Source organism: Lethenteron reissneri, unplaced genomic scaffold (genome assembly GCF_015708825.2).
Source record: "Lethenteron reissneri isolate LAM-NWPU_2019-01 unplaced genomic scaffold, ASM1570882v1 scaffold_1864, whole genome shotgun sequence".
NCBI classification, from domain to species: Eukaryota; Metazoa; Chordata; class Hyperoartia; order Petromyzontiformes; family Petromyzontidae; genus Lethenteron; species Lethenteron reissneri.
Window position 1 is genome coordinate 2,052,436 of NW_026891624.1, and position 23,724 is coordinate 2,076,159.

Genomic DNA, 23,724 nt, shown 5'->3' on the forward strand with positions numbered 1-23,724 from the left:
CACACACTCACCACACACTCACCACTCACACTCACCACACACACTCACCACACACACTCACCACACACACTCACCACACACACTCACCACTCACACTCACCACACACACTCACCACACACACTCACCACACACACTCACCACACACACTCACCACACACACCCACCACACACTCACCACTCACACTCACCACACACACTCACCACACACACTCACCACACACTCACCACTCACACTCACCACACACACTCACGACACACACCACACACACCACACACATAGTCAAAGCTCACCACACACAAACTGCTCACACTTACTCACTGCTCTGACTCACCACATTACTACACACACACATCACACACACACACACACCACACACTCACCACTCACACTCACCACACACTCACCACACACTCAGCACGAACTCCCCACTCACACTCATCACTCACCAAACACATAGTCAAAGCTCACCACACACACACTTACTCACTGCTCTCACTCACTGCTCCGACTCACCACATTACTACACACACACACATCACACACACACACCACACACTCACCACTCACACTCACCACACACTCACCACACACTCACCACACACTCAGCACGAACTCCCCACTCACACTCATCACTCACCAAACACATAGTCAAAGCTCACCACACACACACTTACTCACTGCTCTCACTCACCGCATTACTACACACACACACATCACACACTCACCGCATTAGACTCACCACACACACACCACTCGCACTCATCGCTCACATGCACCACTCATAGCATCACACCATATGATCACCACACACACTCACCACATCACACTACACACACTGCTCACACCACACACCACACACACCACTTACATTCACCACATGACACTCACACACCGCTTCACACTCACTAACTCACCACACACTCACCGCTCACCACACACTCACCGCTCACCACAAACACACACACACACACCGATCTCACTCACCGCATTACTACACGCACACTCACCACACATTCACCGCTCACCACACACTTACCGCTCACCACAAACACACACACACACACCGATCTCACTCACCGCATTACTACACGCACACTCACCACACATTCACCGCTCACCACACACTTACCGCTCGCCACAAACACACACACACACACCGATCTCACTCACCGCATTACTACACGCACACTCACCACACATTCACCGCTCACCACACACTTACCGCTCACCACAAACACACACACACACACACCGATCTCACTCACCGCATTACTACACGCACACTCACCACACATTCACCGCTCACCACACACTTACCGCTCACCACAAACACACACACACACACCGATCTCACTCACCGCATTACTACACGCACACTCACCACACATTCACCGCTCACCACACACTTACCGCTCACCACAAACACACACACCGATCTCACTCACCGCATTACTACACGCACACTCACCACACATTCACCGCTCACCACACACTCGCCGCTCACCACACACACCACACACACCACACACACCACACACTCACTGACTCAGACTCACCACACACACACCGTTCGTTCACACTCACCATACACACACACCACTCACACTCACCGTATTACACCACACACATATACACCACACATACTCACCACTTGCACCACCCACACAAACCACTCACACACACCGCATCATTCCACACACCACTCAGTGTAAGCGGTGCTGCTGAAATTATGCACTCACAGAGGCCGTGAGATTGATGGGATGTGTAAATGCTTTGATTTTCTACGTGGAGAGAGGGATACGTGAAGCTGACACATTGTCTGCTTGTCTGTCTTGTTCAAGTTCTTTATTAGGTATAGCCCTGTGAGCCATTCGGCTCTTGAATCGGGTGCAACCGCAACAAACAAAAAACAAAAAAATGAACAAAAAACATCTTAAAGTGACTATGTGACTGAGTGACTGTGTGACTGAGTGAGTGAGTGACTGTGTGACTGAGTGACTGAGTGAGTGACTGTATTACTGAGTGAATATGTGACTGAGTGACTGAGTGAGTGAGTGACTGTATTACTGAGTGAATATGTGACTGAGTGACTGAGTATATTACTGAGTGACTGAGTGAGTGACTGAGTGACTGTGTGACTGAGTGAGTGACTGTGTGACTGAGTGAGTGAGTGACTGTGTGACTGAGTGACTGAGTGAGTGAGTGACTGTATTACTGAGTGAATATGTGACTGAGTGACTGAGTATATTACTGAGTGACTGAGTGAGTGACTGAGTGACTGTGTGACTGAGTGACTGTGTGACTGAGTGAGTGAGTGACTGAGTGAGTGAGTGACTGTATTACTGAGTGAATATGTGACTGAGTGCAAACAGAAACCCAAGAAAAGACAGCAAAATATTGCACAAAAGAATCACCGTACACCAACGCTGTGTGCAAAAATCCCAGTGGGATGCAAGTCAAACAACAACAACAACAACCACAAAACAACTTAGATTAAGGCCATCAGTCTAACTCTGTACTACAACAACACAAACATGGCCAAACCAATACACTTTTCGAAATCACCAAAATAAAGCCATGAAAGCAATGAAACAGTGATCACAGGAACTGTGACGGGATTATTGTTATTTATATTCTCCACAAAGACGTATCATGGTTACTTTGAGTTGCACCACACACCACATTGTGTGATTGTGCGACTATGGCTATGTGACTGTGTGTTCATGTGACTCTGAGTCCGTGTGTCTGTGTATCGCTGTGGCTATGTCACTGTGTGGCCGTGTCCATGTTGCTGTCTAATTGGCTAAAGCACAGCAAGTTGGCACAGTAGAGGGCACAGGTGGTGCATCAGCCAGTCATCTCAGTCATCTCAGTCGACCCGTGGCACCTGCTGGGTCTGCCCCGTGACCTCCTGCCAGCGGGCGTTCGACACTTCACGTGGCCTCTAGGTGCACTTGGCCTGGCACAAGCGTCGTGGTGACGTCACCGCCACTTAGTGGCGAATGGTGGTTGTTGTTGTTGTTGATATGTGTCAATGTGTCCTAGTGGTTGTGTTACTGTGTGCCCACGTGACTGTGTGTCTGTGTGGCTGTGGTGGTGGTGTGACTGTGTGTTCATGTTTCCATGTGGCTGTGTGTCTGTTGTGGCTGTGTGGTGGTGTGGCTGTGTGTCTCTGTGACTGTGTGTCTGTGTGTCTGTGTGACTGTGTGGCTGTGTGTTCATGTTTCCATGTGGCTGTGTGACTGTGTGACTGTGTGGTTGTGTGTTCATGTTTCCATGTGACTGTGTGACTGTGTGGCTGTGTGTTCATGTTTCCATGTGGCTGTGTGACTGTCAGTGGCTGTGTGACAGGTGTCAGTTTTGTTGCCAGATAAAAGGGTAAAAAACCAATTATCATGTGTGACTGTGTGTTCATGTTTCCATGTGGCTGTATGTCTGTGTGACTGTGTGTCTGTGTGTCTGTGTGGCTGTGTGTTCATGTTTCCATGTGGCTTTGTGACTGTGTGTCTGTGTGTCTGTGTGTTCATGTTTCCATGTGACTGTGTGACTGTGTGGCTGTGTGTCTGTGTGTTCATGTTTCCATGTGGCTGTGTGACTGTGTGTCTGTGTGTCTGTGTGTTCATGTTTCCATGTGGCTGTGTGACTGTGTGTCTGTGTGTTCATGTTTCCATGTGGCTGTGTGACTGTGTGTCTGTGTGTCTGTGTGTCTGTGTGTCTGTGTGTCTGTGTGGCTGTGTGTTCATGTTTCCATGTGGCTGTGTGACTGTGTGACTGTGTGGTTGTGTGTTCATGTTTCCATGTGTCTGTGTGGCTGTGTGTCTGTGTGGATGTGTGTTCATGTTTCCATGTGGCTGTATGTCTGTGTGGCTGTGTGTTCATGTTTCCATGTGGCTGTGTGACTGTGTGTCTGTGTGTCTGTGTGGCTGTGTGTTCATGTTTCCATGTGTCTGTGTGGCTGTGTGTCTGTGTGGATGTGTGTTCATGTTTCCATGTGGCTGTATGTCTGTGTGGCTGTGTGTTCATGTTTCCATGTGGCTGTGTGACTGTGTGTCTGTGTGTCTGTGTGTCTGTGTGTCTGTGTGGCTGTGTGTTCATGTTTCCATGTGTCTGTGTGGCTGTGTGTCTGTGTGGATGTGTGTTCATGTTTCCATGTGGCTGTATGTCTGTGTGGCTGTGTGTTCATGTTTCTATGTGGCTGTGTGACTGTGTGTCTGTGTGTCTGTGTGTCTGTGTGTCTGTGTGTCTGTGTGGCTGTGTGTTCATGTTTCCATGTGGCTGTGTGACTGTGTGACTGTGTGGTTGTGTGTTCATGTTTCCATGTGTCTGTGTGGCTGTGTGTCTGTGTGGATGTGTGTTCATGTTTCCATGTGGCTGTATGTCTGTGTGGCTGTGTGTTCATGTTTCCATGTGGCTGTGTGACTGTGTGTCTGTGTGTCTGTGTGGCTGTGTGTTCATGTTTCCATGTGTCTGTGTGGCTGTGTGTCTGTGTGGATGTGTGTTCATGTTTCCATGTGGCTGTATGTCTGTGTGGCTGTGTGTTCATGTTTCCATGTGGCTGTGTGACTGTGTGTCTGTGTGTCTGTGTGTCTGTGTGTCTGTGTGGCTGTGTGTTCATGTTTCCATGTGTCTGTGTGGCTGTGTGTCTGTGTGGATGTGTGTTCATGTTTCCATGTGGCTGTATGTCTGTGTGGCTGTGTGTTCATGTTTCTATGTGGCTGTGTGACTGTGTGTCTGTGTGTCTGTGTGTCTGTGTGTCTGTGTGTCTGTGTGGCTGTGTGTTCATGTTTCCATGTGACTGTGTGACTGTGTGGCTGTGTGGCTGTGTGTTCATGTTTCCATGTGACTGTGTGTCTGTGTGTTTGTGTGTCTGTGTGTCTGTGTGTTCATGTTTCCACGTGTCTGTGTGATTGCAGGAGAGGTGATGGCGTGGTTTCGTGATCGTGGCTTCTCCTCATCCTCGGTCAACTCCCAGAGAGCCGGAACAGAAATCCTCTCTGTGCTGAGGATTGAGCGCTCGACGTCATAGAGACACAACAACAACAACAACCACGACGCTTGTGCCAGGCCATGTGCACCTTGAGGCCACGTGAAGTGTCGAACGCCCGCTGGCAGGAGGTCACGGGGCAGACCCAGCAGGTGCCACGGGTCGACTGACTGAGATGACTGGCTGATGCGCCACCTGTGCCCCCTACTGTGCCAACTTGCTGTGCTTTAGCCACCCGGCGCTCCGCTCGTTGTTGTGAGTGTCGCTCTTCCGCCCTCCGTTGTTGTTGGAGGGCGACTGCCTCCAACTGCCCAGTAGCGTCCTTCACGAGCCTCCTCCACAGAGGCCGATCTTGACACCGCTGGTACCAGTCATCGGCAAGTCCACTCAGCTCCACGTCCTCCTGTACCGCATCACTCCATCTCTTCTCTAGCCCGTGCCGCGCCCGTTTAGCCCCCTCGATCCGGCCGAACAAAAACTGTTTAGGCATGCGGTGGCTGGGCATGCGGGCTACATGACCCAGCCAACGCAGCCTTGCCCGCCGGAGGAGCTCACCGATGGGACTGATCTTCCCAGATCTTTCGTACAAACACACACGGACTCATAGAGATGCACACAACAACCGCCATTTGCCACTGAGTGGCAGTGATGACACCATGGCGCTTGTGCCAAGGCTATGTGCACTGTAAGGCCACTTGAAGTGTCGAAGGCTTGCTGGCAGGTCACAGGACAGACCCAAGTGCCGTGGGTTGACTGACTGAGATGACTGGCAAATGCACCACCTGTGCCCCCTACTGTGACAACTTTCTGTGTTTTAGCCACCCGGCGCTTTGCTCGTTGTTGTGAGCATCGCTCCTCTGCCCTCCGCAGTTGTGAGGGTGACTGCCTCCAACTGCCCAGTAGCGTCCTTCACGAGCCTCCTCCACAGAGGCCGATACACCATTGCTACCAGTCAACGGCAAGTCCACTCAACTCCATATCCTCTTGTACCGCAAGAATAAATCTCCTCTCCAACCTGTGTCGTGCCAATTTAGCCCCCTCTATCCGGCTGACCAAAAGCTGTTTGGGCATGCGGTGTCTGGGCATGCAGGCTACGTGCTCGAGCCAATGCAGCCTTGCCTGCCGGAGTAGCTCACCGATGGGACTGTCTAGATTTTCTAAGGATTTGTAAGGTCCTCACACAATCCAGCCTGCTGGTTAAACCCAGGATGGATCATAGACAGGCCAACCTGAATATTTGTAACTAGCACAGATGTTCCATTAGGGGGGGTCCACGTTTCACAAGCGTAGAGAAGACAGTGCATGATTGTGGCCAATAGACCAGGTAGCTTCCACACAGCGTTACGCAGCCGATGATAAAATGTCGCTAAACTGATTCGCAGTGAGACCTGTGCTGTCAAATTGGAGCTGGTCATAAGCACACTGCCCAGGTATGGAAACCTATGTACTCTCTCCACAAATGCCCCATCACCAATGGGGAGTTGAGGCAGTAGAGTATTTAATGACACAAAATACCAATGCAGCAGTTTAGTTTTTGTGCGGCTGATGGTAAGGCTCCATCTCTTAGTAGCACGCTCCAGATTCTGATCGAACAGGAATTACCAGATCATCAGCATTCATAAGATCATTGGAACCTCATTTGCCTGTAAAAAATATGATAATTGATTTTTTACCCTTCTATCTGGCAACAAAACTGACACCTTTTTTTTTACAAAAAACATAAAACTGATAATATATGCAGACAGTGCATATATTATCAGAGTTTTGTTTGCATTATGGCTGCAGGTATTGTGGTCTATGCAAACATGACTCCTCGTAAAAAAAGGTGTCAGTTTTGTTGCCAGATAGAAGGGTAAAACACCAATTATCATTCATAACATGTTGGGGAAAGTGCTGTTAGCGAGTATCTATGACGACTGTCACAGAGCAATAGGCGGTGGGTGACCAGCACCACAACTGGTCACCTTTGTTTCCAAAAACGATTGTTTACACAGTGCACCAGGTACCGATTTGAGGCTAAGTTGACTACGAGTGAGAATCAAACTCATGTCGCAGTGGCGCTAACCGCTACACCACCGCTCCCCACGCTGCCACCCATAGAGGTGGAGCGGCAACGTTGAGAGCTGTACGCGATTAGCAGCCTGTAATAACATCCTCGAGTCCACAGGGGGCAGAGGGGAGTCTGATGGTGAGGATTCTAGATTTGAAGCTTTCGTGGTTGCAAGGATTCATATTCTTAGGTTTTTTCGGTGAAGTCACGTTGGTAAAAAAATTTAAATTAATAAAAATTAAACAATAAAATCACGACGTTTCGGAGGCAACACAAGCTTCCGTCTTCAGGTGGAACTGTCACAGCAAAATATCTGTATCAAGACTTCTTGTCTCGTTGTCTGTTAAAAGTTCTAACAGATAGGTCTTCCTCAAGAGATGCATTTTTGTACCTACGTGACTTTACCGAAAGAACTACGGGGAGTAATTTCACCTATCTGTTAGAACTTTTAACAGACAACGAGACAAGAAGTCTTGATACAGATATTTTGCTGTGACAGTTTCACCTGAAGACGGAAGCTTGTGTTGCCTCCGAAACGTCGTGATTTTATTGTTTTTTATTTTTATTAATTTTAATTTCATGTTTTACCTACATGGTGACTTTACCGAGAGAACTAAGAGTAGGATTATATTCTTAGGTTTTTTCGGTAAAGTCACCAGGTAGGTAAAAAATTTCAATTAATAAAAGTAAAAAAAAATCACGACGTTTCGGAGGCAACACAAGCTTCCGTCTTCAGGTGGAACCGTCACAGCCACGACAGCTGTATCAAGTGAGCACGATAGCTGTATCAAGTGAGAGAAATTCACTTGATACAGCTATCGTGCTGTGACGGTTCCACCTGAAGACGGAAGCTTGTGTTGCCTCCGAAACGTCGTGATTTTTATTTTATTTTGCTTTTATTAATTTTTTACCTACGTGACTTTACCGAAAAAACCTAAGAATATGAGGGTGAGGAGTCAGGCCGTTGGACTGCGGTAACCCTAAGGCAGCTCGGGACCACAGGTCAGAGGTCGCAACCGGGTACCCGATACCCGTACCCTACCCGGTACCCGGCTACCTATACCTGGCCGGGTACGGGTAGCCGTTTGCGACCCTGGTGCGGCCGGGTACGGGTAGGCCGTGAGTCACTGGTGAGTCACCGTTTGTCACTCAATTCCCAACGTCTTGTCTCTTCTCACAATTCAAGTTCCTAGAATCAACCCACCCGCGCCTGCAACATGACTTCATCCCAGAGGTCGCAAGCAGGTACCCGATACCGGCCGGGTACGGGTAGGGTACGGGTACGGCCGGGTACGGGTAAGGAATCGAAACCCGTTTGCGACCTCTGCCACAGGTACAAATCTCCAGACCCCCTGGAAAGGTGCTGGGGGATAACGTCACTCCCCAGGCCCTTCCAGACGGTACCAGACGGTTCCAGAAGGGAGGAGGGGCTAAGGGTGGGGTGAGACAGAAACGGTATAAAAGCCGGTCCCCTAAACGGGACCGGCAGTCGTCGTCAAGCAGACGACCCGAAGACCTGCCAGTTTCAAGTTTAGTTTATTAGGTGTAGCTCTGTGAGCCATTCGGCTCTTGAATAGGGTGCAACCGCAACAAACAAAAAACAAAAACATGAACAAGAAAACATCTTAAAGTGAATATGTGCAAACAGAAAATCCAAGAAAAGACAGCAAAATATTGCAGAAAAAGCACCGTACACCAACACTGTGTGCAAAAATCCAAGTGGGATGCAAGTCAAACAACAACAATCACAAGACAACTTAGATTAAGGCCATCAGTCTAACTCTGGACTACAACAAACAAACATGGCCAAACCAAAAAACTTTTCGAAAATAACCAAAATAAAGCCATAAAAGCAATGAAACAGTGGTCATATGAACTGTGACATAATTTTCACAATAAACGACATAAACAACATGTACCACCAAAACCCTGCAGCCATAGGGGTGCTTATCATTGAATAGGACCCTGGGAAACCCCGAACCTGAAGTCCTTGTCAGGGCCATGGACCGAGTGGGCCAGTGGTCGGGACCCAAGAACTTTGGCTGGGTCGGGTCAGGCTCGCCTCCCCTAGGTCCTGCTAGCCGGAGGGCTGATAAATAGAGAGTGGTCCCAGTGATTAGGGCACGTTAGCCGGAGGCTCTACCTCCCCAGGGTATCGGGTGGAAGGAGCCGAGACCCCTTTGCGTCAGGGACCTTGTGTTGCTTTATAAATAAACGTGTTGTCTCCAGAGAAGACTTGGTTTCCATCCTTACCCACGACAGAGGTATACACACGCACCATAACTATCAGCTGAACCGTCCGCATGACGAATCGCATCAGTCACACTTCTGTGTGAATCAAGTCCGATCTGTGGTCCAGGCTTCCAGCCACATACGTCATACATGGAGATTCACACAACGTCGCCAGCTGCATGTGTAGTAACATCGCGGATGTCACTGTGTAATGCCAGCCCTAGAGAGGCACGGCATGCGATGTATTGACATCGCAGGCACCACGTGGATGTGGGTGCAGTACAGGCCCCAGAGGGGCTCGGTGAGCACTGACTGGCAGTGCTGGAGGGCACCACGCTCTGCGTGCAGTGCCGACCCCTACAGGATAGGGTGCGAGAGTGCCGGCCATGGAAATGTGGTTAATTCTAGATTTGAAGCTTTCGTGACTGCAAGGATTCATACTCGTAGTTCGTTCGGTAAAGTCGTCACGTAGGTAAAAAAATGAAATTAAAATTAATAAAAATAAAACAATAAAATCACGACGTTTCGGAGGCAACACAAGTCTCCGTCTTCAGGTGGAACCGTCACAGCCACGACAGCTGTATCAAGTAAATGAGAGATTGCAGGAGCTACCACTCCGTTTATATAATGGTTGGAGAGGGGGGAAGTGCCAAGTACGGCACACTTTTTATTACACACACTCACCGCTCACACTCACCACACACTCAGCACACACATTCACCACACACACTCACCACACACTCACCACTCACATTCACCACACACTTAGCAGACACTCAGCACTCACACTCACCACACACTCAGCACACACTCACCACTCTCACTCACCACTCAGTCTCCGTCATCAGGTGGGACCGTCACAGCCAGATTTGCTGCATCAAGTGAGGCAGGGATTCAAGATGCAAGCTCTTAAATACCAGTTAAGGGGGGGGGGGGAGGAGAGGGGGGGAGGAGCTTAGAATGTGGTAGCCAATGAATGGAACGTATCGGGAGGGGGGGGGGCGGAGCTAAAAGAGGGGGTTACTAAGTGCCATGGCACTCTGGTTGACCCCGAAGGACACGTGACCGGTAAAGTCTACACAGGGCCCCCAGGTGGGGGCTAGGGGTGGTCACGTGTCAGGGCCGAGATCCTATTCGAGGGTTCTCGAAGGTGGTCGTGGCTAAGGGCGGAGCCAGCCACACCACAGAGGGACCAGTTGCTGTGGTTATCCTGAAGGATCTACGTTCTACGTCCGAGAAGAGTCACCAAAAACGTGGACCTGGACCCAAGCTGGGGTCCTGTCTGTTGTAGCTACTCCCAGTGTGATTAGTGTAGTTAGCCTGGTGGTCCACCACCATTGGTTGTTATCTGGTGGTGAAGGGGCAGTCACCCCTTCGTGTTGGTATCGATAAATGTGTTGCCTCCAAAGAATACGTCTGCGACTCAGTTGAACTCGGTACACATGCGATGGCGGTAAGTCACTGGCTGCTGTTGCTGCTTCCCCCAGTTTGGTGGAGGGTTACCGCACATGTCATCCATGCCCACTATATAATAATAAAAACGGGGAAAGGTGAAGGATTTACTCAAGACTCAGGAGGAAGGGGCGATAAAAGCTTTTATTATCGTTAAGTACCACCACGTTAACGCAAGAAAGTGAAGATACAACACTCGAATTAACCCCCAAAGATACACAACACCATTACTGACTTAGTACTGCTTGGAAGCGAATCATAAAATAATACATTGTTTAAATGCATGCCTATACAGGCCACCCTAGTTCAATAGGGATCACCGTTGGTAGGCTATTTAGAACACACAATCGACAGGAAGTACAAGAACAATGTGCTTGCATAATGCACATGCATAATGTACGTTGATTCATTAACCCCTCCCCACGTTTGATCATGAAGAGCGCACAAGTGTTGTCGTCCAAACCACGTCTCTATTTAAGGAACGAAACAGGTGAACTCCACAAAAATGTGGCTGTTGCCTGATGAAGCTGGTTGTAATTACTGGCAAAACGTTGTACTCAGATTGTAAATGTTGTGGCTTTCCAACACTGTGCTGCACTAGTAATGAATTGGCATGTTGTTCTTACGTGACAAACCTTACTAATTGGCTAAGTGGTGGCGGGTTTAACGACATCTATTTAAATTTCGATTTAAAGCTTTCGTGACTGCAAGGATTCATCTTCTTGGTTCTTTCGGTAAAGTCACGTAGAAGGGAAGTAATAAAATAATAAAAATAAAGTCACGTAGAAGGGAAGTAATAATATAATAAAAATAAAAATAATAAAATATAAACATAATAAAAAATTTTATTATGTTTTTTATTATTTTATTACTTCCCTTCTACGTGACTTTACCGAAAGAACCAAGAAGACATTTATTTAGCTACACGGTCTAACCCAAAAAAACTATATTATGAACAATCATGATACACAACCAGTATATTTGCAAAGCGTGAATCGATTACACAATAATAATAGAGCACAGTAGTGTATGACCAGATCCTGCCTGGTGACACTTCATTTGCTAGCGATAGTCACACCCCAACATTCTCACCCTCACTTTGCCTGGTGAACCATCTCTGAGTAAGAACACCAAATTGCACAATCAGAAGGTTTGTGAAGTTAAGATCCCTATTGGGTGATCCCGTCAGCATGAGAGATGTGAATTTTCATCAGGATCAGAAGTTTGTTTCCTGAGCAAAGCCCGTTGAGAAACTGGCTCTTGTTAAATCCTTTATATTAAGTTCGCTTGCTTGCGTGCTTGCGTGCTTGCTTGCTTGCTTACGACCGTGCAAATCTTTCGGTCGTTTTTCGTGAAAATAATTTCCAAAATTTTACACTGATTAGGGAAAAAAATTACATATTTAATTAGCAATTGTTTAATGCTGCCAGACAATCATCTGACCCATAAGTGGCAGCCATCTCAGGCCAGAGGACGAGAGGACTCTAGCCGCCCCGATGCCACGCATATAAAGGATTTATAGTGAAAAACTTTGTTTTTACGGGTTTACTTGTTAGTCTATGGACAATGTCCAGTCTATGGGCGGTATCGGGTCTATGGGCAGTGTTGAGTCTCTATGCGAACCGTGTGCTTTTCTCAAAGATGTCAGCTCTGCCCATGAGATTTACTCAACAACTCTGCATGAGATGCTCTTCCCAGTTGCATCCAGTTTGTTCAAATTAATGACCGGCTTATTGTTGTGTCTAGGATGGTGGTGCTACATTGATCAGATGAGGTCTTGGTGAGAGAATGCTCACTTGGTGAGTCTGGCCTAGGTGTTCTTTTTCTTGGTTCTTTCGGTAAAGTCACGTAGAATGGAAATAATAATATTATGTTTTATAATAATATAACGTTTTATTTTATTATTTTATTATTTCCATTCTACGTGACTTTACCGAAAGAACCGAGAAGATGAATCCCTGCAGTCACGAAAGCAGCTTTAAATCGAAATTTCGGTGTTCTTTGTTTCTGCGGTGATTTGGTCACACGGGGCTCTCGCGAGAGACTAGATTGCGGTCTCGCTGATGAAGCGACGCAGCTTCCAGACGCGAGTGAAGACGTCGGGGTGGGTGGGACAGGAGCCCCAGCTGGAGAGACCCGTCAGGTACCATCGTCCGTCCACGTCTTTGCACATCAGGGGGGTGCCATCGTGACCCTGCATCGATCATGAACAAAAAAAGATGCATATACGCATTTGTATTTAGTTTGTTGTCCTTCACCGGTGCACCTCCAATTAGGATGGTTGGCTACATAATTTGCTAAAGAAGTTGAACATACTTACCTATGTAATATGAGGATATATCCGGCTCACTGACGTATCACAACTTGTCATGGTGATTGGCTCTGCCGGTTCTGGGTTACAGCCAATCGGGGGAAGCCTGGGGGCATGGCCCTGACGTGGTGGAAAGGTGACAGCTGTGGAGATTGGTTCTGCTGGCTTTGGACTCAGCCAATGGGGAGACGAGTCAGGGGCGTGGTCCCGGGAGTTGACGAGGGAGCCTGGAAGTTTCGATTGGCGGAAACGTACCACGTGACCCGGGTATTAAATACGGGTGGAGATGAACGACACGTGGTCAGAACGGGAACGAAGAGAGGAAGGGGGCCACGCGGGAGCGGGGCTCCGAGTAGCCACGTGGCAGTGCGTCTCTCTCTCTCTCAATATCTGTCCCTCTCACGCTGCCTATCAGCAGCGTGGAGTAAACAGTAACATAAGTTGAATAAAAGACGGATTCCAGAAGTCGTCTCAACGAGCTTTATTACACCTACAATCGCCATTGGCCACTATTTTTTTTGTTTTACCAGGTTAAGGCACACTGAGCTATACAGCTCTTTTTCAGAAGTGACCTGGCCACAAATGATAGCTCAACGCAGTGGCTTATCATGTGCAGATGTATAGCAGCCACATACTCTAAATGCATGTTCGTATTATTAGGTTTTTTCGGGAAAATTAACGTAGGTAAAAAACATTAAAAAGTAAAATAAAATAAAAATCACGACGTTTCGGAGGCAACACAAGCTTCCGTCTTCAGGTGGTACCGTCACAGCCACGACAGCTGTATCAAGTAAATGAGAGATTTCAGGAGCTACCACTCCGTTTATATAATGGTTGGAGAAGGGGGGGGGGGCAAGGGCCGCATACTTATTATTAATATGGTAAGGTGAGGCTTAAGACTAGGAATAGACTGCATAACAAAGGCTGAGCCTTTGTTATGGAGAGGTGCGGTTTGTGACTTAACCTGTGACAGGGAGACCACCACTAGACATGGTAAAACTGTGATGGTTGTCTGTCAAATAAGATTGGCAAATAAGTGTAGTTAAATCTCCATAACAAAGGCTCAGACTTTGTTATGCAGTCTATTCTTAGTCTCAAGCCTCACCTTACCATATTAATAAAAAGTATGCGGCCCTTGCCCCACCACCTCCAACCATTATATAAACGGAGTGGTAGCTCCTGAAATCTCTCATTTACTTGATACAGCTGTCGTGGCTGTGACGGTACCACCTGAAGACGGAAGCTTGTGTTGCCTCCGAAACGTCGTGATTTTTATTTTATTTTACTTTGTAATGTTTTTACCTACCGAAAAAAAAATAATTGCAATCACGAAAGCTTCAAATCTAGAATCAGATATGAAGGATACTGGATCTAAGCTTGACACAAAGATTGACCAACGGAGAAATAAGAAAAAGGTTGCACATAGAAGAAGACCTGATGATGCAAGCAGTGATGAGAATGAAACTTGCACTATTTATATATATGTAGAATGGACGATAACGGGGAAAATTAAAAGTGTGTTGTTCAGAAAAGCGAAAGGAACCGGACATAAGAAATTTGTACCAGAAAGATGTAATGCTTGCTGATGCTGGATGCAATTACCAGCGAAACGTCGTACAACTCAAATTGTAAATTGTTGTGGTGTGCTTCAACACACCGGTGGGCTAAAGCAGTGAACTATTTTGTCTTTTGTCAACGTGACACGTTTTTACTGATTGGCCGTGTCGGGTGGTGGAGGGTTACGACACATTTATAAATAATAACGCGATCTAACACCCAAAAACGTTGATTATGAATAATATTGGTCGCGAAAGGCTCACACGTGTTCAACTTAAAATGCTTGAGAATGTTGGCAAAAGAAAGTTGAAACTAATGACGAAATGTGTAGTGGACATCTACTACGGGCTTTCTTGCCCCATGGGTCGAGGTGGTGGTGATGAAGTCCCACGTGGCGTCACACGAGGCCAACATCACGAGTGTTCATCTTCTTGGTTCTTTCGGTAAAGTCATCACGTAGAAGGGAAGTAATAAAATAATAAAAATAAAACGTAATAAAATAATTCTCACGACGTTTCGGCCACAACGCAAGCAGCCGTCCTCAGGTGGCCGAAACGTCGTGAGAATTGTATTTTATTATGTTGTATTTTATTATTTTATTACTTCCCTTCTACGTGATGACTTTACCGAAAGAACCAAGAAGATGAATCCCTGCAGTCACGAAAGCTTTAAATCGAAATTTAACCAGGTAGGGTGTTGTTGATTAATATTTTGCGTTTTCGGGTGATGAAGGAAACATCCGAACGTGTCCAGAGAAAGCCATTTTTGTCTTGGCCACACTGGCCGCTGTGAAATATGAATCCGCATGCAATGAACGTTGGCAGAGAGTATCCGACACAGTTGGAAAGTGTTGGTAAATCAATCACGGAGAAAGGTGCGAGCTCATATGTACACCGACAGAAAATGAGACAAAGTTTAGAGAACATTTATAAGCCAATAAACACATTCACCGCGCATAACAGTAAGTGAACGCGGGTAGAGAGCAGAGGTCGCAAACGGGTTTTGATTCCTTACCCGTACCCGTACCCGGCCGCACCAGGGTCGCGAACGGCTACCCGTACCCGGCCGGGTACGGGTAGCCGTTCCCTACCCGTACCCTACTCGTACCCTACCTGAAATAAGTGACAAACGGTTACTCACCGGTGACTCACGGCCTACCCGTACCCGTACCCGGCCGCACCAGGGTCGCAAACGGGTACCCGTACCGGCCGGTACGGGTACCCGTTCTCTACCCGAAATGAGTGACAAACGGTTACTCACCAGTGACTCACAGCCTACCCGTACCCGTACCCGGCCGCACCAGGGTCGCAAACGGCTACCCGTACCCGTACCCGGCCGGGTACGGGTACCCGTTCCCTACCCGTACCCTACCCGAAATGAGTGACAAACGGTTACTCACCAGTGACTCACGGCCTACCCGTACCTGTACCCGGCCGCACCAGGGTCGCAAACGGCTACGTGTACCCGTACCCGGCCGGGTACGGGTAGCCGGGTATCGGGTAGGGTACGGGTACCCGGTTGGGACCTCTGGTAGAGAGGCATCTCTGGCAGAGGAGAGATGATGGTTGTGGGGCAAAGTGACAACGGATTGGCTACCCAATGGACAAAACACACCCGAGAGAATGTCAAGGGTAGGGATGGGAGAACTAGTAGTGTGTGCGTAGGTAGATGGGTCGTTGTGTCACGAGACCATGAAGGATGACTGCAAGAGATCTTTATTCAGTAGTGGATAGTATTCTTAGGTTTTTTCGGTAAAGTCACGTAGGTAAAACATTAAAATTAATAAAAGTAAAATAAAATACCTCACCTTACCATATGAATAAAAAGTGTGTCGTACTTGGCCCTTCCCCCCCCCTCTCCAACCATTATATAAACGGAGTGGTAGCTCCTGTAATCTCTCATTTACTTGATATGGCTGTCGTGGCTGTGACGGTTCCACCTGAATACGGAAGCTTGTGTTGCCTCCGAAACGTCGTGATTTTTATTTTATTTTACTTTTATTAATTAAAATTTTTTACCTACGTGACTTTACCGAAAAAATTTAAGAATATGAATCCTTGCAGTCACGAAAGCTTCAAATCTAGAAGTAGTGGATAGCTCATGTTGCTGCTGCTATACGTTGCGCGTCTTTCACACCGTACGTAGCCAACCTTGCTAATAGAAGGTTCTGCTGCTGATGATGATACAATCACATAGGCTGGGGCACTTCCACACAAAGCGTGTTAATTTGTCATCACTCACGGAGCACACGTCCTCCCGGGTGCAGATCATCCTGGTGGTCATCGCTCGACCATAGACGGAGCTGGAGTTGCAAACCTTCTGCTCCATGTTATATGCGATCTGAACCCCTGTGGACATAAGCAGAGGACACCCAGAGCCACGTGGCATCATGTAAACATCAAGTATTTCATATCTTCTTGGTTCTTTCGGTAAAGTCACGTAGAAGGGAAGTAATAAAATAATAAAAATAAAACATAATAAAATAATTCTCACGACGTTTCGGCCACAACGCAAGCAGCCGTCCTCAGGTGAAAACCAGGTCTGTCGAGGCGACAGCGTCTTCGTTTGAAGACGTGAGAATTATTTTATTATGTTGAATTTATTTCATTTTATTATTTCCCTTCTACGTGACTTTACCGAAAGAACCAAGAAGATGAATCCCTGCAGTCACGAAAGCTTTAAATCGAAATTTAAGTATTTCTTAGTTCAACACGTGGCAGGCTTTCGCGACCAATATTATTCATAATCAACGTTTTTGGGTTTAGATCGCGTTATTTATAAATGTGTCGTAACCCTCCACCACCCGACACGGCCAATCAGTAAAAAGGTGTCTCTTCTTATTATGAATCCCTGCAGTCACGAAAGCTTTAAATCGAAAAAGTGTCTCGTTGACAAAAGACAAAAATGGTAAATGTTGTGGTTTCACGCTTCAACATACCGGTGGGGGCTAAAGCAGTGAACTAATTTGTCTTTTGTCAACGAGACACTTTTTTGCTGATTGGCCGTGTCGGGTGGTGGAGGGTTACGACACATTTATAAATAACGCGATCTTACCCAAAAACGTTGATTATCAAAGTATTTCTTAAACAACCCATCAGCAGCGCTGCATTCTGGGAGTGCCTAACTTCCACTGCATTATTTCAAGAGGAGCAAACTTAGACTATGGACAATCTTAGTCGATGGACAATGTTAGTCTATGGGTACTTTTAGTGTACGTGCAGTGTCATTGTATGTGTAATATTTGTCTATGGACAATGTAGGCATTTGCACAATGTAAGGCTATGGGCAATGTTATTGTATGGACAATGTAAGTCTATGGAGAATGTAAGTCGTTGGGTAATGTTATTCTTTGGACAATGTAAGGCTACGGACAAAGCCAGTGTATGTGCCATTGTAGAGGAGAGGCGACACGAGGTTGCTGGGGGTTCGTCTTTTTAAAAATCCTTTATATTAAGTTCACTTGCTTGCTTGCTTGCGCGCTTATGACCGTGCAAATCTTTCGGTCGTTTTTTATTTAAATCCTTTATATTAAGTTCACATGCTTGCTTGCTTGCGCGCTTACGACCGTGCAAATCTTTCGGTCGTTTTTTATTTAAATCCTTTATTAAATCCTTTATATTAAGTTCACTTGCTTGCTTGCTTGCGCGCTTACGACCGTGCAAATCTTTCGGTCGTTTTTTAACCCACTTCCCGTGATCCAATCGAGCTGACATTTTGCACACAGACTCGTTGTGCTTGACAATTAATTTTCGTGAAATTTTTTTTCCACAAAATGTTACACTTTTTAGGAAAAAATTAATTATATTTAATTACCAATTGCTTAATGGTGGCAGACAATCATCTGACCCATAGGTGGCAGCCATCTCAAGCCAGAGGACGAGAGGACTCTAGCCGCCACGCATATAAAGGATTTATAGTGAACAACTTTGTTTTTACGGGTTAATTTTTTGCTTTCCTCTTCTCCACACCTGTCCCCAGCCGTCTCAATCTCGTTCCTGCCAACCAACCCCTCTTCACCGCCCGTTCTCTCCCTTATACAGTGAGGGAAAGAGTATTTGATCCCCCTGCTGATTTTGTACGTTTGCCCACTGACAAAGAAATGATCAGTCTATAATTTTAATGGTAGGTTTATTTGAACAGTGAGAGACAGAATAACAACAACAACAAAAAATCCAGAAAAACGCATGTCAAAAATGTTATAAATTGATTTGCATTTTAATGAGGGAAATAAGTATTTGTGAATAGGTGTCTTTTATACACAGGTGTCTTTTATACAGGTAACAAGCTGAGATTAGGAGCACTCCCTCAGCTCGTTAGCTGTATAAAAGACACCTGGGAGCCAGAAATGTTTCTGATTGAGAGGGGGTCAAATACTTATTTCCCTCATTAAAATGCAAATCAATTTATAACATTTTTGACATGCGTTTTTCTGGATTTTGTTGTTGTTATTCTGTCTCTCACTGTTCAAATAAACCTACCATTAAAATTATATACTGATCATTTCTTTGTCAGTGGGCAAACGTACAAAATCAGCAGGGGATCAAATACTTTTTTCCTTCACTGTATCTCCTCCCCCTTCTCCTGTAACCGTCCCACTCCCCCTCCTATTGGTGGGAATCCTTCCCCGGACACCCCTACACTGATGTAGTGACATAAGACGTCACTACTGTGTCGGCCCGTACGAGGGCTGGGGGCCCCAAGAGGGTGCCTGGGGGGTCACGTGGTGGAGGGACCCAGACCTCCCGTGAGGTGGGGGAAGGGAGGCGTGGCCTGGGCAGGGAGGCGTGGCCTGGGCAGGGAGGCGTGGCCTGGGCAGGGAGGCGTGGCATGGGCGGAGCCGGCCAGATATAAGCGGGGTGTGAACGCAGAGCGAGGCTGTTGTACTCCGAAGTGAAGACGACATCATCGGTCGTCAAGTCCCGAGTCGTCGTCCTGGGCCAGGCAGGCCGTTGCCTGCCTGGTCCAGTCTGTGTCGTGTTCCAGAGTGTTAGTGAGTTGAGGAAGGTGGTCACCACCTCATGTACAGTGTTATGTTACTTACCGTTTAATAAAGTGTTGCCTCCAAGCTGCGTGTGTGTGCACCTAATTCGAACCCACTACACTATGATAGTCGATGGACAATGTTCGTCTATCTCTCTATGTGAGCAGTGTCCCTTCCCAAAGATGTTAGTTCGGTCCATAAGATTTACTCAACAACTCTGCACCAGATGCTCCCCCCCCTTGCATCCTGTCGTTCACATTGCTGCGCTAAACTTAACTCGTTGTCTTCCCCGGCTTCTTGTTGCACCTGTGACGTTCCCAGTATTCAAAACATTTCATTAAGTTTCTTGCTTTCTCACTGTATGTACAGGGAATCTAACCCTGCTTTCTCTCATGATTCGTATGATAAGTCTGCAGTGAGTTATTATTGTGCAGTGATGCAGTGAAATGAAATAGATAAATGTCGATCCTGAGGACGGCTGCTTGCGTTGTGGCCGAAACGTCGTGAGAATTGTATTTTATTATGTTTTATTTTTATTATTTTATTATTTCCCTTCTACGTGACTTTACCGAAAGAACCAAGAAAATAAAATAGATACTCGCTAAGAATATATAGATTTATTTTCTAGATTTGAAGCTTTCGTGACTGCAAAGATTCATATTCTTAGGTTTTTTCGGTAAAGTCACGTAGGTAAAAAATAATAAAATAAAATAATAATAAATGCAAATAAATCAACTAAATCACGACGTTTCGGAGGCTACACAAGTCCCCGTCTTCAGGTGGGACCGTCACAGCCAGATTTACTGTATCACTTCAAACGTCGTGATTTTATTGATTTATTTTCATTTACTATTAATAGATGTTTACTTAGAATAGCCGAATCTGATCTAACCCATGGCGCCTGTACATAACAATAGGCTCTGTCAACCATTCTACACAACAAAGACTCATTTCCTGGCAGCGATTTCAGCCGCACCACCTCTACATAACAATAGGCTCAGTCAACCATTCTACACAACCAAGACTAATTTCCTGGCAGCGATTTTAGCCGCACCACCTCTACATAACAATAGGCTCAGTCAACCATTCTACACAACAAAAGACTCATTTCCTGGCAGCGATTTCAGCCGCACCACCTCTACATAACAATAGGCTCAGTCAACCATTCTACACAACAAAGACTCATTTCCTGGCAGCGATTTCAGCCGCACCACCTCTACATAACAAAGGCTCATTCCTAACAGCGTGCTTCAGCCGCACCGAACCTCACAACAATAATATCCAGAGCCTACCTTGGCTCCTCCCACCCTCAACAAGGACTGTTTTCTTGGAATTTCTCTCACTTGATGCAGCTATCGTGCTGTGACGGTTCCACCTGAAGACGGAAGCTTGTGTTGCCTCCGAAACGTCGTGATTTTTTTTATATTTTTATTTTACTTTTATTCATTTAAATGTTTTACCTACGTGACTTTACCGAAAAAACCCAAGAATATGAATCCTTGCAGTCACGAAAGCTTCAAATCTAGAATGTGTTAACCCTTGTTATATGCTTGTACATTTGTGCTCGTCAGTGAGGTGCAGGAGGAGGATGTGGAGCCCAATGACCAGTACCACCGGCATCAAGATCGACCTCTATGAATGCGGCTTGATGAAAAACGCTACTGGGCAGTGCCAGGCTAGGTGCACCTTGGCACTACTTGACACTTGGAGGCGTCTTCTTGGTTCTTTCGGTAAAGTCACGTAGAAGGGAAATAATAAAATAAAACAAATGTAAACATAATAAAATACAATTCTCACGACGTTTCGGCCACAACGCAAGCAGCCGTCCTCAGGTGAAGAACAGGTCTGTCGGAAAGACAGCGGTCTGAATGAACACCACCAGGCTTGGCAGCGTATATTTAAGCTGGGTTAGGGAAGGAAGGGCGCCTTGACAAAGGAAGTTGGAGGTGGTCACCCTTGAGCAATGAGCGGAGAGTCAGGCAGCTAAAACGCAGTGATGTGGCACAGAGGTGGGGCACAGCTGGTGGTACTAATGCCCTACTCGTCTCAGCCCATGACACCGTGGGTCTGTCCCCGTGACCATCCTGCAAAAGAGCATTTACACTTCACTTGGAGGCAAGGTGGTGCACCCTATTTAACTATTTGACAATTGTTTTTTTTTATTTTACTAGGTTTAAGGATCCACTGAGCAATATGTAGTTATTTTTTTGAGAAATTACCTGGCTATCAGAAATGTTGAAGCCCAAACAAAGAGGCTTTTCATCTCGTGGAAATGTATAGCAGAAATCAATGACTCTCAATGCACGTTGATTCTAAATGTGTAGGGGAAAACAAGTATAACCCGTAAAAACAAAGTTTTTAACTATAAATCCTTTATATGCGTGGCGGCTAGAGTCCTCTCGTCCTCTGGCTTGAGATGGCTGCCACCTATGGGTCAGATGATTGCATTGCACCATTAAGCAATTGGTAATTAAATATAATATTTTTGTCCTAAAAAGTGTAAAATTTTGGGAAAATTTTTTTCACGAACGTTAATTGTCACGCACAACGAGTCTGTGTGCAAAATGTCAGCTCGATTGGATCACGGGAAGTGGGTTAAAAAACGACCGAAAGATTTGCACGGTCCTAAGCAAGCAAGCGAACTTAATATAAAGGATTTAAAAACGGAGGACCCGGAGAAAAATCCACGAGACCACAGGGAGACATACACACTTCAAATATGCAGGCAGGTGTCAGGGTCGAACCCACGACCTCCTGTATAACCAGGCGAGATAGTTAACATCTCCTAGCCACCGTGGCACCCTCTGACAACAAGTGCACCGTGGGAAATTCGCAGCCGTTGTTGCCGCCGTTTCCTGTCATCGTCCTATCGAAGGGGTCGAGAACCTTTTTGACTGGGAGAGCCATAAAAGCCAAATATTTCTAAATATGTTTCATTGAGAGCCACATAGTATTTTTAACGTATAGTAAATTAAATGTGTCTTACTTTGAATGCGACTTCTGGTGCTGCGTGGTTTTGCTGATGGCCTTGTAGTCTGGTTCATACGACGTGGTGAGGTTGAGCTTCGTGCAGGCGTGACCCGTGACATTTATCTTCAAAACTAATTTCTGTTTACTTTAAAATTACACACTATTATTAAGCAATATCACAAGTTTCGATTTAAAGCTTTCGTGACTGCAGGGATTCATCTTCTTGGTTATTTCGGTAAAGTTGTGGCCGAAACGTCGTGAGAATTATTTTATTATGTTTTATTTTTATTATTTTATTACTTCCCTTCTACGTGACTTTACCGAAAGAACCAAGAAGATGAATATCACAAGTATTTTAAAATCAGTTCCAAACTGATTTTTTTCTCATTAGTTTTTTCAACTCAAAATTTGTCGGGGAGCCATATGCCGTCACCGGAAGAGCCATATATGACTCGCGAGCCATAGGTTCCCGACCGCCGTTCTATCTACCTGTTGCGTTGTAGAGAAGGCTGCACGCCTTCCCCGGGGCGATGTTAGAGTGGAGCTGCTCGGGCAGGCAGGCGGGCTGCACGCTGCCGCCAGAGAAGTTGAGGGTGGCGCTCAGCTGCACCAGAGCCGCATCGTAGTCCAGCGAGGAGCCGTTGAAGCGTCCGTGCGCCACTAAGCGGCTCACGGAGACGGTGGAGCCGTCTCTCAGCCGCGCTTGCCACAGGCTCACGTTCGGTCTGCGCCAGAGGGCATTGGTAGAAACACGGTCCTTCGGGGTGGGCAGGTAGGAACTTGGTTGGATAATGCATTCGAGCACGACAGACAGACAAATAATCCCTGGTGGGCAGTGTGGAACCTGTTGTTCCTACCTGTATAAGTGTAGTGTGTCGTGTATAGTGTAGTGTGGAGGTTAAACGTTGAGTTTTATAAGGGCACCACGGGGTGACCAGCTCCTCCCCACCCAGCCCCACCTCTCCCACCCCCCACCCAGCCCACCCTCCCCACCCAGCCCCTCCCCACCCTCCCATCCCCACCCAGCCCCAACCTCCCCACCCAGCCCCTCCCTCCCCACCCAGCCCCTCCCCACCCTCCCATCCCCACCCAGCCCCACCCTCCCCACCCAGCCCCTCCCTCCCCACCCAGCCCCTCCCCACCCTCCCCTCTCCACCCAGCCCCACCCTCCCCACCCAGCCCCAC

The 23,724-nt window shown here is 46.8% G+C and overlaps 2 protein-coding genes across 4 annotated transcripts in view; one reads left to right on the forward strand and one right to left on the reverse strand.

Annotated features, from left to right (window-relative positions):
- Nucleotides 1–6,000, forward strand: part of N6AMT1 (N-6 adenine-specific DNA methyltransferase 1) — a 164,342-nt gene extending 158,342 nt beyond the window's left edge. For all 3 annotated transcript variants that reach the window (XM_061547562.1, XM_061547565.1, XM_061547564.1), the window contains exon 7: nt 4,916–6,000. In XM_061547562.1, coding sequence (XP_061403546.1) covers nt 4,916–5,028 — 113 coding nt within the window. In that variant the 3' untranslated portion in view covers nt 5,029–6,000. The remainder of the gene's footprint in view (nt 1–4,915) is intronic.
- A 4,845-nt stretch (nt 6,001–10,845) lies between these two features.
- The window catches only part of LOC133339416 (transmembrane protease serine 9-like), a 50,567-nt gene continuing 37,688 nt past the window's right edge, over nt 10,846–23,724 (reverse strand). The window contains exons 7-9 of the mRNA XM_061547561.1: nt 23,029–23,264; nt 16,830–16,936; nt 10,846–12,914 (exon numbers count right to left, since the gene is read on the reverse strand). Coding sequence (XP_061403545.1) covers nt 12,765–12,914; nt 16,830–16,936; nt 23,029–23,264 — 493 coding nt within the window. The 3' untranslated portion in view covers nt 10,846–12,764. The remainder of the gene's footprint in view (nt 12,915–16,829; nt 16,937–23,028; nt 23,265–23,724) is intronic.